This window comes from Agelaius phoeniceus, chromosome 31, assembly GCF_051311805.1.
Source record: "Agelaius phoeniceus isolate bAgePho1 chromosome 31, bAgePho1.hap1, whole genome shotgun sequence".
NCBI lineage: Eukaryota > Metazoa > Chordata > Aves > Passeriformes > Icteridae > Agelaius > Agelaius phoeniceus.
Window position 1 is genome coordinate 5,211,523 of NC_135295.1, and position 18,661 is coordinate 5,230,183.

The following is an 18,661-nucleotide window of genomic DNA, read 5'->3' on the forward strand; positions in this document are numbered from 1 at the left end:
GATTGTTTTTGTCTTTACAGTAGTTTTGTGGTTTTCGCAGTCCCTTGGGCAAGGGACAAAATGATCAATTGCTGCATTTCCGGACTGGTTCCCTCACAGCTGCCCCTGCAGGGGGGGTTTCCAGCCAGCCCTGCTCTGAAAACCATCAAAGGCCCTCACAGAGCCACTGCTTGGGCTCCCTTTGGGCTTTGTGCTTCTTGCAGAGCTGAGCAAACCACAGCCAGGTCTTCTCCCTCATAGAATTCTCACCTCTGCAGCAGCTCTAAAGGTGCCAGAATCAAAGCCAAGGGGGCAGGGGGGACCCTCAGGTGCTGGCTGCCACCTGGGGCTGGGCAGAGCAGGGCTGGGCAATGGCCATCCCTGTGCAGTGGGGCTGGGCCATGGCTGGGCCCCAGCCTTGCATTGACAGGGGTCCCCAGGATGTGCCACCCCTGGGACAGGCACCTGGCCAGGAATGTGCAGGGACATTTCCGGAACTGCCACACCTGGGACAGGACCCCCCATGCCAGGATGTGTCACCCCCGGGACAGGATCCCCCCAGGACAGGAGCCTCTGGATGTGCCCCCCCAGGACAGAACCCCCCCTTTCCCATCTGACTCTAAGCACAAACGGCTTCTTCCTTCTTGTCCAGGAAAAGGAAAGTGAAAGTGTTGAGGAGGCACAGCCCAACACCTCCATCCCCCCCAGCCTGCCTACCCTTCCCTGCATCCCCTGCTCCCCATTTTCCCCTCCCCTGGGTCCCCCCAACCCATTCCCTGCTCAGGTGCTCCCCGGGATTGTTGAGGTAGGAACAGGTGCAGAGGGCACGTGGCACAAAAGTGAGGAAAATAAGGAAAGAAAAGCAATGAAAACACAAAAAAATCAAGGACAGTGGAGGGCACAGAGGCCGAGCTACCCAGGACCCCCATGTGATGCCTGCACAGGAAACAAGCATCCCAGGGGGGCATTGCTTGCTCTGGGTCACACCAAAATCTGAGGCACCCAGGGAAGGAGCTGAGACTCCTGTGCCCATCCAGCAGCTGCTCATCCCTGGCACCCCCATTCCCCTGGGAATCTAAACATGGGATCCCCATTCCTTATGTCCCCTCATCTCTGGGACCCTCATCCCAGTACTGACATTACCCACGATGTCCATGGCCGAGAACCCCATTCCCAAGGAACCCTCTCCTGTTCATTCAATGCCCTGAAATCCCCCTTCCCCCATGACCTTGGTTCTCTCAGGAACGCCATTCCAATGGGACCCCCATTCCCCCAGCATCCCCATCTCATGACCCCAAATCCTGGAGCCCACGCTCACCTGGGACTCCCATCCCTGAGTCCCCCCCAGCCCTGGACACCCCCAGACCCATGACTCCCCCTCCTCAGGAACCACATTCCCCTGGACATCCATCCCTGGCTCCCCAAACCCACCGAGCCCCTACTCCTGCAAACCACATCTCCCACCATGTCCCACCCGCCCTCATCCCCATCCTGTGCCCAGCTTGTGGCCACCCTGCCCCCACCAAGGGCCACCTACGCATGGGGACGGACGTGACCTCGCTTCCTTCCCCTTCATCCCAAGAGCCACCAGCCAGGGGAGCGGTGGCCACAGCAGCGAGTGACAGCCAGTGCACATGGCTTGGGACACCGGGATGGCCGGGAAGGTGGCGCTGCTCCTGTGGGGTGAGTGCCCCGGGCACGGGCCTGACACCCCAGGGATGGGGAGGGGGCACAGGGGGGCTGTGGGGTCCCCTGGGGTCCCCAATGCCAGCAGTGCCAGTCCATGGTACCCACAGTAGACCTTGTTGGGACTGCGACTGATGTAGGGTGGCTTTGGGGACAAGAACAGGTGGCAGAGATTTGGGAATGGGGATGTGGCGCAGGAATGTGGGGACTGGCACCTTTGGGCTCAGGTAGCTCTGGGGATGGGGACAAGGGAACTGGGATGCAGGGACAGAAGGGAACAAGAACGGTGAGGATGTGGCCATGGGGATGGGATCATGGGGATGGGATCATGGGGATGGGATCATTAGCTGTGTCCGTGGTGTCCTCGATCCCAGTGCCCAGGGTGTCCACAGTGTCCCCATGTTCTGCTTCAGCCCAGGGTGGCCTCAGTGTCCCTGTTCCCAAGGTGTCTGTGCCACAGGGATGTGGTGCATGGGTGGCTGTGACACAGACATGTCCCCCTGCCTCTCCAAATCTTTTTGAGACCACCCACACACACTTTCCCACAAAAACTGCTGTCCCAACAGGGACAGTTTTTGGGGACAGTCACCACACACTGCGCCCCTGTGTGCCTCCTTGCCTGTAGTGCCACCCTCACCCAGCCCTGTCCCTTCTCCCTTCCAGCCCAGACCCTCAGCCTCGCTGGTGAGTCCTCAGGGGATGCCATGGCCCCACCCCACTGTCCCCAGCCCCACACTGGCCCTGGCAGGCTGGTGTCCCCTGTCACCCACAGGTGCCCAGACCACCCAGCTCCAGGTGGAGCCCCCCTGGAGGCTGGCGGTGCTGTGGGACCGGGTGACACTGACCTTCCAGGGCTTGGGGACTGCCGGTGCCACCACCTGGTACAAGGATGGGCAGCGCTGGTGGCAGCAGGGACGTGACCATCTCAGTGTCACCAGGAGTGGCACCTACACATGTGACAGACCCGGCACTGGGCTCAGCCCCCCCGTGACAGTCTTAGATGGTGAGGGTGAATCTTTAATGATTAGGGTGGCCCCTGAGAGTTCAGGGTGGGCTCCACTCCATGGGAGGCCTCACACCCCTCATGTGGCGAGAGCCTGTGCCCTGCACACAGAGACATCCCAGTGCAGCCCAGTGCACTCCAGAGCACCCAGATGTCCCTGGTGCTATGGCCACCCACCTCAAAATGGTCTCATCAGTAAAATGTGACCTTCCTGTCCCACAGACCCACTGGTGCTGCAGGTGCCAGCGTGGACACTGCTGGAGGGGGACACAGTGACACTGCGCTGCCGGGGCCGGCAGGAAAACCATCTCAGCAGGGTGCGATTTTACCGGGATGAGAAGGATCTCGGGGGGTCCCTCAGGGGAACCGAGCTGTTCCTGTCCCCCCTGCAGCTGCACCACAGCAGCCGCTACCGATGTGAGAGCTTGGTGGGGTCCTGGCAGTCCCGGTCAGCAGCAGTGACAGTGACAGTGCACGGTGAGCACCCCCATGGCTGGAACTCCAATATCTTGACAACCCCAAAGCCACTTCCCAGCAGATTCAGAGCCACAGTCCTCATGTCCCCTCTCCTTCCCAGAGCTCTTCTCGGTGCCAGTGCTGGAGGGTCCCCCCACATCCACCGAGGGGTCTCCCCTGACTCTCAGCTGCCTCAGCACCCCCAGCCCCCTGCGGCCCCGAGCCCCCTTCCTGCACATGTTCTACCGGGACGGACAGGTGGTGGGGGGCCCGCAGGGGTCCCCGCAGCTGCTGGTGCCCGCCGTGGGGGTCTCCCACTCGGGGAATTATGGCTGTGAGGTGCACTCCCAGGGTGGGGCCCTGCGGAAGAGCAGCGCCCAGCTCCGCGTCACGGTGCGCAGTGAGTGTGGGGATGGGCACGGGGAGCCCCCACAGCCTCCTTGGGTCCCCCACACTGCCTGGCATCGCCCAGCCCTCCCTGATGCCTGCTCTGGGGTACCCAACCTTTCCCGGATCCCTCCCTGGCTCCCACCGTCCTTTCCTGGGTCCCGCACCAGGTCCCCCAGCCCCTACATGGGTACCCCCATCCTTCCCTGGCACCGTTTCCGTGTCCTGCCATTGCTGCCCCGGGTCCCTCCCCAGGTCCCCCCATTCCTGGCTTGTGTTTCCCTCCATCCCACATTGGGTCCCCTCACCCCTCCCTGGGTCCCATCACCCCTCTCTGAGGTCTCCACACATTCCCCAGGTCACACCATCCCCTCCCTGGGTCCCCCTACCTGCCCTGGTGTTGCCCATCTCCCTCTCCAGGTGTTCACTCCCTGATCTCCCAATCATCCCTCAGGGTTCCTTCCTAAGCACATCCCCTCCTCCATCTCTGCGCCCGCTCTCCATCACTGGAATTCCCCTGCCCCTCTCTGAACCCCCTGGGTCCCTCACTGTCCCCTGGTGTCCCCCTCTCCTGCAGGGGTCCCGCCCTCAGGGGTGTCCCTGTCAGCACAGCCCCCCAGGGGACAGGTGGCACTCGGGGACAGCCTGGTGCTGAACTGCTCAGTGACCATGGGAACAGGTCCCCTGTCCTTCTCCTGGCACTGGGAAGGCTCGGGGGCACTGCTGGGCACCGGCCCCTGCCTGGAGCTGTGCCACATTGGGGACAATGACAGCGGCCAGTACCGGTGCCGGGTCAGTGACGGGGACAGCGTGGCCGAGAGTGACCCCCTGAATGTCACTGTCCTGCGTGAGTGGGACCCTTGAACTGGGGATGAGCCCACCCAGAGCACTCCCCTCCCACCTTGCCACGCACCAGCCCTGTCTCTGTCCCCACAGTGCCTGTGGCCAATGCCACCATCACTCCCAGTCCCCAATCACACAAGGTGCACGCAGGTGACAACGTGACCCTGAGCTGGTCAGTGCAGGTGGGCTCCGCCCCTGTCACCTTCACCTGGCTTCACAACGGGCAGGCGGTGGCCCAGGGTCCCCTCCTGGAGCTCAGTGACATTGAAGTGGGACAGTCAGGCACCTACCAGTGCATGGCCACCAACCAGCTGGGACAGGATGGGCACCGCGTGTTCCAGGCACTCAGCCCAGAGCTGGCCCTGGAGGTGACACCTGGCTCACCCTGGGTCAAAGCTGGGGTCACACAGGTGGGGTCACCAGGGAGTGCAGGATCCCTGGGGTTCATGGTGACCCTGATGTGTCCCCCTCTGTTTCTTGCAGCGGCTGCAGGGGTTGGTGGGGCCCTTTCCTTCCTGGTCCTCCTCATGGCTGTCATTGTGACCTGGCACTGGTGGCACCGTGTGGGTGGGTGACAATGGGTGGTTGGGGGACCTAGCAAGCTGTAGAGGCCAACAGAATTGGGGAACCATAGAGAACAACCCACATACCGCCAATTGTGACTTTGGCTGAGGGTCCTGTAGGGTTTGGGGAGGTGCTGGAGGGTCCTGCAGGGATGCTGGGGGTTCTTCAGGGGCCCTGGGGGTGTTTGGGGGTCTCTGTCCCTGCTGGGCTTTGGGTTCTTGAGGGTGATTTGTTTGGGGCCACAGGGAGGTGCATGAATTCCGGTGGGCTTCAGGGATGCTTGGGGGTCCTAAGGGGAATTGAGAGTCCCGTGGGGGTACAGGATTCCTAAGGGGGTTCAGGGCCCTGGGACCCCACAGTGACTCCTCCTCTCTTTCCCATGCAGCCGCCAGGAAGCAGCAGGAAAGGTGAGTGGGGGGCTCAAACCACACTCTCCCCTTTTACCCCAAACCCCAAGACCTCCCATTCCCTCCCCCACATCCCCTTTATTCCCTCAGGGCTCCCCCGGATGCCCCGGCCCCCCCAGAGCAGGGGGAGGTGCTGTACACCCACGTCGTGGTCACCAAGAGGGCAGGGGGTGAGTACGGGGGGGACACACGCAGAGGGACACGTCACCCACCAGTGTCACCCCACCCAGATCCCACAGCCCGTGTCTCTCGCAGCGTCCCCCCGTGCCACCACCCTCCAGCATCCCCAGGTGACCAACGCGGAGCTGCGGGGACCCCAGGGGCGACCCCAGGAACCCGGTGACATCTACGGGAATGTGCTGTGACACTGGGGGGAACTGGGGGGCTCTGGGGGTCCCCACCCATGGGCACCCACTCATGTCTGTGCTGCCACTAAAAACTGCCCCTCCTGCTCCCCGTGGGAGCACAAACATCCCAAAGGACTGAGAGAAGAAGAATTTCCGGAAACAGCAATGAGAGAGAATAAAACCAACAGCAACAGGAACAAGGTGCAGAGTCTATATATGCAAAAAATGAACGATTTCCTTGGAAAGCCACCAAAAAGGAACAAATCTCAGACATTTCCCCCAGCAGGTTTCCTCCACCAGAGGAACCTGGCAGGGCCTCAACCTTCCTTGCTCTGATGGCCAACACAGCCTTTAGGAGGCTCTGGATCCTCTTCTCCCCTGTCCCAAACCCTCCTCTGCTGTGCTCCTCACAGAAGAATGTCACAAAAGCCCTGTGGGGTTCCCGGAGCCTCCTCCTTTTCCAGGGCAGTCAGGATCAGGCCATGGCACAGGGTGGGGTGACAGAGACAGGAAAAGTTTGATGTCTGGAGACATTTTGGAACACCTCCATGTGGCAGGGGTGGGTCAGGCCTGGCATTTGGTGAGACAGGGCCCCATCTGTCTATCAGTCTGTCAGCCATGGCGCACTGGGACAGTGTGACGCTCTGCTAAAGCCAGCTCCTGAGTGGCCGGGTGACCAGAAGTGCCACTTGGGAAGAGGGCCCTTGGTGGCCCAACAGCTTTAAAGGGCAGAGCATAAGGTAGCCAAGTCACTGACTGTGTCTCCTCTTGGGCTGTCTTTCACATCCAGGCTGGAACCCAAAATTGACATCTCATTTAAATGAGAAATATCTACCAAGGAAATTGGGAATGTTTCTAGGATGGAAAGAAGACCCATCTCTAAAACATTTTTTAGTTTCAAAAATGATGGGGCTTCCAGGCAAAAGTGTTGGAAAAGGAATAACAGCTCTTTACTGGGAAATTTATAAAGCAGAACAGAAGAAACAACACAAACCCAGAACTTTCCCTCCTGCTCAGCACTGTTGGGTTTTTGTGGCAGTTATAACCGTGGCCAGCAGGGGGCGCTGCAGGGAGCACTCCCGGCCAGCAGGGGGTGCCCCGCTCCAGCTCCATCCCCTCAGGGGCCATGGCGGCCTCGGGCGCGAGGGAGGAGGGGAAATCGCTCCTTCTGCAAACTCACGGCCACCAATCGGTCCCAGCACCACCACCGGCAGCGGGCAGAAGCCGCCAAGGCAGCAGGTTGGATCCCAGTGCCCACTGGCAGCATAGCAGTGTCCCGGGGCCAGGCACACGCCCTGCACAACACCTGCGACCGCTCTCCATGATCCCGAATGAAAGGAAGGCAGCACCTGACCCCAGGCAGGTCTCGGGTCCACAGTAGCACCTCTGGTGGCTTTACACCACAATTCCTGCAAACCCTCAGCCTTTCACACAGGTGAGGAGGGCAGGGATGGAGCAGCTTTGGGGACACCTGGAATCCACACAGGGTCACTCCCCACAGCCCCACCACGGCCGCAGGGCCGACCCTCTGCTCGATATTTTCACACATTTACCTCTTATCTGGAAGCCAAACCAAAACCCAAATGTTCTTCCCATGATATTAGAAAGGGCTGCAGGCTTGACACAGGTAGGAGGACGGACCCGGGCAGGTTGTTGAGCAGATTTTTGTGGGATTTGCAGAGTTTTTGGGGCTCTCTCAGAACTTGCTGCAAGGGACAAAATGATCAATTGCTGCATTTCCGGACTGGTTCCCCCACAGTCGCCCCTCTAGGCGGGGGTTTCCAGCCAGCCCTTCTCTGAAAACCATCAAAGGCCCTCACAGAGCCACTGCTTGGGCTTCCTTTGGGGTTTGTGCTTCTTGCAGAGCTGAGCAAACCACAGCCAGGCCTTCTCCCTCATAGAATTCTCACCTCTGCAGCAGCTCTAAAGGTGCCAGAATCAAAGCCAAGGGGGCAGGGGGGACCCTCAGGTGCTGGCTGCCACCTGGGGCTGGGCAGAGCAGGGCTGGGCAATGGCCATCCCTGTGCAGTGGGGCTGGGCCATGGCTGGGCCCCACCCTTGGATGGCCACTGGCTTCAAGGAGCAGGAGTTTGGGAGCTCCTTCCTGCCTGGGGCTCCACTCCCCAGCTGCTCTTGCTGGCTCAGATCCTGCAGGGGACAAGCAAGAATGGAAATGTCTGGATCCCTCCGGAGCTGCTGTCCCCCAGGACAGGAGCCCCTTTTCCAGCATGTGTCCCCCCTGGGACAGGATCCCCCCAGGACAGGAGCCCCATGGATCTGCCCCCCCAGGACAGAACCTGCCCCTCTTCCCCTGCCCTCTCCCCTGTGACAAACGTGTCAAACACCCTCTTCCTTCTGCAGGAGAGAGAAACTGAAAATGTTGGGGGTGTAAAAGCTGGGCACCCCCATCCCCCACAGCCTCCCCAGCCTTCCCTGCAGACCCCTCACCCCTGCTTCCCCCACCCTGGGTTTCCCCCTTCCATTCCGTTCTCAGGGCCTCCACAGGATCATCAAGGCACGAAATTGAGGGTTGTGAAATTGAGGGGTAAAATTATGGAAGTGGAAATAAAGAGGGGAAGACTCCCTGAGGTCTATGGGGACACAGACCCGACCTTCTTGGAATCTACCTGGGGTGATGCTCCCAAACCACAAGCACCCTGAGGGGACTTTGCTGGAGCCAGCCAGGGAAGGAGCTTTGACCCAGGGGCTCACAAGGCCACTGCCTATTCCTGGCACCCTCATTCCCCTTGAAATCAAATCATGGGAGCACCATTCCTTATGTCCCACCTTGCCTGGGACCACCATCCCAGTAATGCCATTGCCCAGGATTTCCATGGCCCAGGACCCCATTCCCAAGGAACCCTCTCCTCTTCATTCCATCCACTGAAACTCTCCTTCCCCCAGGACCTTGATTCTCCCAGGACCCCCATTCCCACAGGGACCCCCATTCCCTCAGCATCCCCATCCCATGACCCCAAATCCCTGGAGCCCACATTCCACTGGGACTCCCATCCCTGAGTCCCCTCCCATCCTTGGGACCCCCCAATTCTCCTGGACACCCATACCTGGGTCCCCAAACCCACCAAATCCCCCACTCGTGGGAACCCCATGTCCCGCTGTGTCCCACCCAGCCTTGTCCCCATCTTGTTCCCAACCTGCCCACAGCCTGTCCCCACAGCTACATCCCCATGATCCTGTGCTTGTGGCCACCCTGTCCCCACCAGGAGCCACCAACACATGGGGACAAGACCTGACCTCGCTTCCTTCCCCTTTGTCCACAGAGCCACCACCCAGGGGACAGCCACCCCTGGCAGCGAGTGACAGCCAGTGCACATGGCTGGGGACACCGGGATGGCCGGGAAGGTGGCGCTGCTCCTGTGGGGTGAGTGCCCCGGGCACGGGCCTGACACCCCAGGGATAGGGAGGGGAGGGGGCACAGGGGGGCTGTGGGGTCCCCAGAGGTCCCCAAGGCCATCAGAACCAGCGCATGAGGTGACTGGGGTCGTGGGGTGGCTTTGGGGACAGGGGAAGGGGGACAGGAATGTGGGGACAATAACAGAGGGTCAGGGATTTGGGGAGGCAACATGGGGCAGGTGGGGGTGACCTGTGCCAGCACGGGGTAGCTGTGGCATCCCCAGTTCAGGGGTGACCACAGTGTCCCCATGTCCTGCCTGAGCAAGGGGTGCTGCAGTGTCCCTGTCCCCGAGGGGTCCATGTCACACAAGGACACTTTGGGCACATCCCCCACACCCCATGGCCTTCTGCCTCTGTCCCCATGGTGCCACCCCCACCCAGCCCTGTCCCTTCTGTCCCTTCTCCCTTCCAGCCCAGACCCTCGGCCTCGCTGGTGAGTCCTCGGGGGATGCCATGGCCCCACCCCACTGTCCCCAGCCCCACGCTGGCCCTGGCAGGCTGGTGTCCCCTGTCACCCACAGGTGCCCAGACCACCCAGCTCCTGGTGGAGCCCCCCTGGAGGCCGGCAGTGCTGTGGGACCGGGTGACCCTGACCTGCCAGGGCTCGGGGACCGCTGGTGCCACCACCTGGTACAAGGATGGGCAGTGCTGGTGGCAGCAGGGACGTGACCGCCTCATTGTCACTGAAGGTGGCACCTACACGTGTGACAGACCTGGCACCAGGCACAGCCCTACGGTGACAGTCTTACATGATGAGGGGGGTTTGGTTGTCCCCAGCCTGGCTCCTATGGGGACCCCAAGGGGTCTGGGTGGGCTCTGCTCCATGGGTCACCTCCTGTGTGACCAGAGCCCGTCCCCTGCTCTGGGGACATCCCAGAGCATCCCTGTGCAAGGAGACTTCTCTCTCACAATGGGCGGCTCCTGGTGCCTCCTGGTGCCATCATGACCCTCCTGATGGCCCTGGTGTGACAGGACCCCTCTGTCCCCCAGACTGGCTGGTGCTGCAAGTGCCAGCACGGGCGCTGCTGGAGGGGGACACGGTGACACTGCGCTGCCGGAGCTGGCAGAACAAACCACTCACGGATGTGTACTTCTGCCATGATGGGAAGAAACTGGAGGGGCTCCATGATGGGACTGAGCTCTCCCTGTCCTCCCTGCGGCTGCACCACAGTGGCCGCTACCTCTGCGGGGGCCGGGTGGTGTCACACTGGAGAGAGTAAGAGCAGGTGACAGTGACAGTGCACAGTGAGTGCAAGGATGGGGACAGGGAAGCCCGACATCCTCTGAGGGTTTCCCCACCACTGCCTGAATCCTTCATCCCTCCCTTTACTCCTCTCTGAGTCACCCCAAATTTCCCAAGTCCCTCTTGGTTTCCCCCATGACTGCCCAGTTCCCCCTGCAGATCCCTCATCCCTCTCTTTGTCCTCCCCAGCCCTCCCTGGATTCCCCACCCCTTCCAAGGTCCCTGCTCCACCCTCTGGTCTCTGTGCCTTCCCTGGGTCCTCCCATCTCTGAACCCCAAATCATTCCCTGAGGCTCCTCAGTCTCTCGTCTGGTTCCCCATCCCTGCCTGGGTCTCTCCCCCTTTCCATGGGGTCTCGCCATTGTCCCCAGGACCCAACGTGCCTCCCAGGGTCCCCTGCTGCTCACTGGGATCCTCTCTGCTCCCCTCCAATCACCTTCTTTCCCCTCCTGTGTCCCACACCCCCCCTGGGTCCCCAATCCCTCCTGTGTCCCCCCATAGGGGTCCCGCTCTTGGGGGTGTCCCTGTCAGCACAGCCCCCCTGGGGGACAGGTGGCACTTGGGGACAGCCTGGTGCTGAGCTGCACGGTGGCCGCGAGGACAGGTCCCCTGTCCTTCTCCTGGCACGAGCAGGGCTCATGGGCACCTCTGGGCTCCTGCCCCCTGCCTGGAGCTGTGCCACATTGGGGACAATGACAGCGGCCAGTACCGGTGCCAGGTCAGCAACGGGGACAGAGAGGCTGAGAGTGACCCCATGAATGTCACTGTCCTGGGTGAGCAGGACCCTTGGGCTGGGAGTGACCCCACCCACAGCACCCCCATCCCACCTTTCTTTGTGCCAGCCCTGTCTCTGTCCCCACAGTGCCAATGGCCAATGCCACCATCACCCCTGGTCCCCTGTCACACCAGGTGCGTGCAGGTGACCCTGTGACCCTGCACTGCTCGGTGCAGGTGGGCTCAGTCCCTGTCACCTTCACCTGGCTGCACAATGGGCAGGAGGTGGCCCAGGGTCCCCTCCTGGAGCTCAGGGACTTCGATGTGGGACATTCGGGCACCTACCAGTGCATGGCCACCAACCAGCTGGGACAGGACGGGCACCGTGTGTTCCAGGCACTCAGCCCAGAGCTGGCCCTGGAGGTGACACCCTGGGTCTCAGGGCAGGTCACACGGGAACACCAGGGTTTTCAGGACCCCCGGGGTTCCAGGTGACCCCAGTGTGTCCCCTCTGTCCCCAGCAGTGGCTGTGAATGTCAGCAGGACCCTCCTGTTCCTGCTCCTGCTCCTGGCTGTCATCGGGGGCTGTCACTGGTGTTATCACCAGGGTGGGTGACAATGGGGGGGGATGGGGGTCCTGGAGTGAGGGGAAGCCCCAGAGTGGGGGCAGAGATTGGCAGCACCCAGGGCCCCTGTGCTGGGGGACACTGAGCCTGCAGTGACCTTGGCTGGGGATCCTGGAGGATGTGGGAGCAATTTGGAGGGTCTTGGTTGGGCTCCAGTGTCATCGCTGGGTGGGCTTTGTGTCATATTGGAGTGGCACTGGGAGCTCCTGAAGGATTTGGGGAGCTCCTGGATGTCTGTGCAGGGATGTTGGGGGATCTTTCTGGCATCCTGGGGGAGTTTGGGGGTGCCTCTCTCTGCAAGGCTTGGGGTTCTCGGGGCTCAGAGGGTTGTGGACACCAGGGGGGTTGGGGGTTCTGCGGTGGTGCAGAAGTTCCAGAGGGTTCAGGGGTGCTCAGAGTGTCTGGGTAGAATCAGGGATCTGGTGGGAATCAGGGCTGCAGTGGGGATTTGGGGGACCCCTGGGTGGTTGGAGCTGCAAGGTCCCAGGAAGGTTCAGGGGTCCCGGTGTCCCCTCGGTCACCCCCTCCCCTTTCCCTTGCAGAACCCAGGAAGCTCCAGGACAGGTGAGTCGGGGCTTGGGCTGGGACTCCCCTTTTCCCTTCCCCAGACTACTGAGAGCCCCCCTTATCCCCACAGGACCCCCCACTGGAGGAGGGGGCTGTGCTCAACACCCACATCATGGGCACCGAGTGGGCAGTGGGAGAATTTGGGGGGGACAAGGACACGTCACCCACGGGTGTCACCCTCACCCAGGTCCCCACAACTGGAGTCACTCTCACAGCCCCCACGGGGGTCCCCCAGCCCTGCCCCGCCTCGGGATCCCCAGGTGACCAACGCAGAGCTGTCGGGACCCCACAAGGGACAGTGGGACCCCTGTGACGACGAGAGCGTGCTGTGACACTGGGGGCACTGGGGGCACTTGGGTCCCTGCCCCAGGGAATTCCCTGTGTGTTCCCCCCCTGGATCCTGTGCTCCCATACTCAGGGGTTGCCCACAACCCCACAACCCATGTGGGGCTGCCCAGAGCTCCTCGTTCCAGTGCTCCCAGTGCTCCCAGGGGCTCCCCATTCCCTCCCGCAGTGCCAGGGGGCACAGGATCCTTGTCCCTCTTATTGTACCCAAAATGCAGCTTTGTGATTAAACTGGGAGAAATGGTTTTTGTTTGTTCAGCTCTGCCTGACGAGCTCGGGATTAAGGAGGGTTCCAGTCAGGTTGTTGAGCAGATCCTTGTGGGATTCGCAGGATTTTTGGGGCTCCCTCAGTCCATTAGGAACAGGAACAAAATGATCAATTGGGGCATTTCCAAACTGGTTCCCTCACCCCTGCCCCGCAGCGGGGAAGGAGCTGCTGCTCCCTGTTTGTCCCCTCTCGGGGTGACACAGACCAAGGGCTCGGGCAGCTGTGGCGGTGCCGCCCCGTTACCTCGGGCACCGATCCGGCAGCTGCCGAGCCCCTCGGGCCCACCCCAGCTCAGCCCATCCCCGCCCGGTGCCCAAACCCCGCACCTGGCGCTCCCCGAGCGGCGTCTGAGCCCCGGAGCTGCTGCGGAGCCCCGGCCGGGGGCACTGGGAGGGTGGAGGGGACCGGGACCCCGGGGAGGAGCCCCCGGCGCTGCGGGAGCGGAGTCCCGGCCTCGGGTCACTGTCGCCGGTCGCGGCTGCCATCGCACTGCGGGAGCCGGGACTGTCCCGGGCTGCGGGGACCGACGGTGTCGCTGTGTCCCGAGGGGGGATTTTGGGGTCTCACCCCGTCCTTTCCGGGACCCCCCGATCCCCCATCCCCCCGCGCCTCCGGGGCTGTTGGGGACGTTGGGGACAGCGCCGCTCGCGCCGGGGGCCGTTGGGGCCATCTCGCGACAGCCGCTGCCGCTGCCCATGGCCAGGCCTGGCGGCAATTGCGACATCCGCATCCGCCAATGGCGACACGCGACAGCCGCCCCTGCCCGGGATCCGCCTCCCTCCATGCCGGGGACACCCCGGGGTCCCGGGTCCCCCAAAACCCTCCTGGGGACACCTCGGGACCCCCTGACCCCCCGGTCCCTCCCGGGCTCGGCAGAGGCTCCGCAGAAGCTTCGGGGCTCGGAGCCCGCCCGGGGAGCGCCGGGTGCGGGGTCGGGCACCGAGGGGGCACCGGGAGGGGAACCGGGCAGGGCTGGGGAGGGGGGATCTGGGCACCGGAGGGATTTTGGGAAGATCTGGGGAGATTTTAGGGTGATTTGGGGGATATGGAGGGCATTTTGAGATGCTTTGGGATTATTTTGGGGGCCATTTGGGGGATTAGGAGGGGTTTTGGAGTGATTTTAAGGGATTTTGGGGGTGATTCAGAGGTGATTTTTGGGAAGTCTTGTGAGATTTGGGGTGATTTTGGGGCAGATTTTGGAGAGTTTGGGGTGATTTGGGGGATTTAGAGGATATTTGGATATTTTGTGCAGAATTTGGAGGATGTTGGGGTGATTTGGAGGATTTGGGGGCAATTTGGGTTGTAGGGATTTTGAGGAGTTTGGGGGTGATTTTGGGTTGATTTTGGTGGATTTTCATGGGATTTTTATGGTATTTTGGGGGCGATTTTTACGGGATATTTTTGTGGGATTTTGGGAGAATTTGGAGGGGATTTTGGGGTCTCACCCCATCCTTTCCCACAGCCCGAGGGCTGCTCCAGCCCCATCATGCTGCTCCATGATGTCACCAATGTCACCACCGCCCCCAGAGCGCTGCCCTCGCTCTGGGACAAACCCAAAAGTATCCGAGTCATCTCCAGGACCTGATCCAGGAGCTCATGTGAGGCTCCCAAAATCCAACATTTTCCCCCCAACATTTGCTATTTCCCCCCTCCCCCGCCAAAATCTAGGATTTTTTGCCCCAAAATTTGTGATTCTTTCACTGAAAATTCAGCATATTTTGCCCCAAAATTTAGGAATTTTTTGCCCAAAATTTAGGAATTTTTTGCCCAAAATTCAGGATTTTTTCATTGAAAAGTCAGGGGTTTTTTTCCTCCAAAATTCAGGATATTAAAAAAAAAACCCAGATTATTTGGCTGAAAATCTGGTGCCCCCCAAAATCTGGGATCTTTTTCCCCTGTCACTGATCTTGGCCCTTCAGAATTCCCAGGGATCGACCCCTGGCCTCGCTCATCATTAGCACCAATGAATTCCAGCGGATCCAGGAGGAGGCTCAGCCTCCGCGGCAGCTCGCGGATCAGCTGCGGATCCTCAAATCCCACCAGGACGCGGCTTTTGAGGGCATCTCCTGATTCCCTGAGCCCCAATTTCCCAATCCCAAATTTCCTGATCCCTCTTTTCCTGATCCCAAATTTCCCAATCCCACTTTTCCTGATCCTGATTTTCCTGATCCCGCTATTCCTGGTCCCAAATTTCGTGAGCCCGATTTTCCCTATCCCAAATTTCCCAATCTCCATCTTCCCAATCCCAAATTTTCTGATCCTGCTTTTCCCGACCCCACTTTCCCTGATCGCACTTTTCTGATCCCAACTTTCTCCCAGTCCCAATTTTCCCAATCCCACTTTTCCTGATCCTGATTTTCTGGATCCCGTTGTTCCTGATCCTGATTTTACTGATCCAGGGAATGCCCCGGGATGTCCTTGGGAATGTTGCCAAGAATGGATCTGGGAATGTCCCTGGGAATGCCTCGGGATGTCCCAGGGATGTCCCCAAAATGTCTGCAGGCTGTCCCAGGGATATCCCTGGGAATGACCCCCAGGAAGATGCCGGGAATGCCCTGAGCTGTCCCTGCGATGTCCCCGGGCTGTATTAACATTGTTTGTGATTCTCTTTATGGTACAGAAATCATTGAGAGAATTCAGCACTCATTCCTGAAGGAAGTCTCTAACAAAGTTCTTTTTCTGTTATTACCCTCTCTGTACAACTTTTCACTTCCCAGGTCTCAGCAATACAACCTTCTGCACTTTGGATCACACACCCCTCTGCCTGGACCTGCACTGGAAGGTGATGTGAAGGCGGATGGCCTCGCCATGACAGTCACTATACCACAAAAGTTAGGGCAGGCCAAACTTTCTCATGATTTCTACCATCAAAATGCCCGAGCACTGGGAAAACAATTCCACCTGACTTTGCCACAAGCACGGGATGTAGGGAATCCTTGCTCACAGTGTCAGCAGACTCTTTCTTTGCCACAAATGTTAGGTACAAACTCACAAGGGTTGAAACCTAATGACATCTGGCAAACAGATGTAACACACTTCTCGAGCTTTGGGACATTTAAATATGTCCATGTTCCTCCTGATACCTTTTCTGGATTCATAGTAGCAACAGTACACAAGGGTGAGAAATCCATGGGAATTTGATGGGAATTTCCCATTCCATGGGAATTTGATAGGAACTGGGGAGGGGAATTGAAGGATTCTAAATGCCTGGAATGCTTTCATTCCTTGGGAATATTGGAGGGGAACTGCAGGATTCAAAATTCCCAATGTCCGGAATGCCAGTATTCCATGGGAGTTCCATGGGGAATTTGGGAAGGGAGCTGACTCATTTGAAATTCCTGATGCCCAGAATGCAATTATTCCATAGTTTTGGTGGGAATTTGGGAGGAGAACTGGAGCATTCTAAATTCCCAACACTCAGAATACCCTTATTCCTTGGGAATTTGGGAGGGGAACTGAAGGATTCCAAATTCCCTATGCCCCAAATGCCATTATTTCATGGTAATTTGGGAAGGTAGCTGCAGGATTCAAAATTCCCAATGCCCAGAAGGCAATTATTCCATAGTCTGGGGGGAATTTTGGATGGGAACTGGAGGATTTGAAATTCCCAATGCCTGGAATGCAGTTATTTCATGGGAATTTGGGAAGGGAACTGGACGATGCTCAATTTCTGATGCTCGGAATGCAATTATTCCATGGGAATTTGGGAAGGGAACTGAAGGATTCAAACTTCCTGATGCCCAGAATGCCATTTTTCCATGGGAATTTGGGAGGGGAGCTGGAGGATTTGGGATTCCTGGTGCCCGGAATGCAGTCATTCCATTCTCCAGTTTTGGTGGGAATATGACATTGGAGCTGGAGGATTTAAACTTCCTGACACCCAGAATGCTGTTATTCCATGGGAATTTGGTGGGAATCTGGGAGAGGAGCTGGAGGATTTGAAATTCCCAACACTTTGAATGCCATTATTCTGTGAGCATTTGGGAGAGGAGCTGGAGCATTCAAAATTTCCAATGCCTGGAATGCCATTATTCCATAGTTTTGGGGGGAATTTTGGAGGCGAACTGGAGGATTTGATGCCTGGAATGCCATTATTCCATGGGAATTTGGAGGGAGAGCTGGAAGATTCAAATTCCTCATGGCCGGAAAGCCATTATCTAATGGGAATTGGGGAGAGCAGCTGGAGCATTCAAAATTCCCAATGCCTGGAATGCCGTTATTCCATGAGAAATTGGAAGGTAAATGGGGGGATTGAAAGTTCCTGATATCTGTGTCTCTCATGTGCCTTTGCAGCTGCCAAAAGTGCAGTTTTGATCTGTGCTAATCATGCTTGTGCCAAACATTGGCAACAGTGCTTGTGCATTTTGATGGAAAAAAGCATGACTCAGTTTTGCTTGTTCAAAATGTTTGGCAAAGTGTTTGAAAAAACCATTGTCAGTTTGTCGGCTCTCGCATTTCCTTCTGCCATGAATCCTGGAAGTGAGGAATGAACCCTGATATGAGAGACAAAATATTGGTTAGTTCTGAGTGTCAAAATTGTAGAAAGACATGAAAGCCAACAATATCATTTGTAACATCCTTTAAAACTGATGCTTCTATTCTTTTAAGAATACTAGCAACATAAGATAAATCTGTAATTAAATTCAAAAGTTCTGAAAAGAGCTGAAATGCTCTAAACTACTGCAGCCAGTTCAACAATCTGAGGAGAGCCCTCTATTGTTTGAACATCTGACTCCCATGTTTTGGTTGTTTGATTTTGCCATACTATTACTGATTTGTGTGTTTTCCCTGCTCCATCAGTGAGGAGAGTTATAGCACTTAAAGGCTCCTCACTTAGCATGGGTTTTTCTCTAAAACTTAATTTAGCTTGCAACAATTTGTGGCCTGGGTAATGAATAGAACAAACACCTGAATAATTTAGCGATGCAATTCGCAAGTCTGAATTTTGCAAAGCCCAATCAACCCTTTTCACAGGTAAAGAAATAAATACAAAATCTTGGCTTGCCATCGTTAGCAATCTCGTTCTGGCTCTAATTATGATTTCAGCTGTCATCTCCATGGTTGTAAAAATTGTTTTTGGAGACCTATAAGGAAGAAAAACCCACTGTGTGATTAACAAAGGATCTTTCTCAGAAGTGTTCCATTGAAAAATGAGACCATAAAGTTGCATTTTTTCTCCTAACACTGCAAGAAATGCAGTGTCTATGGAATTCTACAAGATTCCCTTACTTTTATTTCTAGCTTTACAAGAAAAGAGTAAGATGTTGGAGTCAACCAAACTAAGGCATAGGGTCAGCTGGACTTCACACCAAACAAACCAAGCCTGATCTTCAAGGTCTGGGAAACATTCATCTAAATCAGGGCAAGCCTCAGATCTCCTCCCAAGAGCCTTTGGAGTAGTTATGCTCATTAGTCCAAGTTCCACTCCCCTATTGGTTACATGTGTTCCATATAGAGTATGGTTTCTAGAATGTTCCACCCCCAAGACTATATATTCTTACCTCTTCCTTGTTTGTGGCCCTTGGAGCTTCTCCCTATGTTGTGTTCTGTTCCTAAGCATAGTTCCCATTTTTATTTCTCATTAAAAGTAATTTCCCTGTTGGGCACTCCATTGTTCCCTCTCCTTCTCTCCTATTTTGCACCACGTTCACCCTGAAGTCAGGGGACCCAAAGGTTTGTCACAGCCACCCTCACTGCGACAGCCCGGAGCGCTGTCAGGCAGTGCCAGGATCCCGGCTGTGGTTCTGGTCCCCACAAGTGAGGAATGGCAGCCCCAGGCTCAGACCCAGGCAGAAAGCCAACCAAGGGAGAG

The 18,661-nt window shown here is 57.8% G+C and overlaps 1 protein-coding gene and 1 pseudogene across 1 annotated transcript; both read left to right on the forward strand.

Moving 5' to 3' along the window:
* The first annotated feature begins 1,127 nt into the window (after window positions 1-1,127).
* On the forward strand, window positions 1,128-4,897 carry LOC143696213 (Fc receptor-like protein 3). Its single transcript, XM_077191918.1, has 9 exons — window positions 1,128-1,169; window positions 1,562-1,643; window positions 2,329-2,349; window positions 2,438-2,668; window positions 2,891-3,145; window positions 3,246-3,524; window positions 4,089-4,358; window positions 4,448-4,764; window positions 4,838-4,897. Exons 1-9 carry the CDS (start codon window positions 1,128-1,130, stop codon window positions 4,895-4,897), a joined length of 1,557 nt encoding a protein of 518 aa, XP_077048033.1.
* Window positions 4,898-9,023: 4,126 nt separating this feature from the next.
* Window positions 9,024-14,919, forward strand: LOC129133531 (Fc receptor-like protein 2; annotated as a pseudogene).
* The last annotated feature ends 3,742 nt before the right edge of the window (window positions 14,920-18,661 follow it).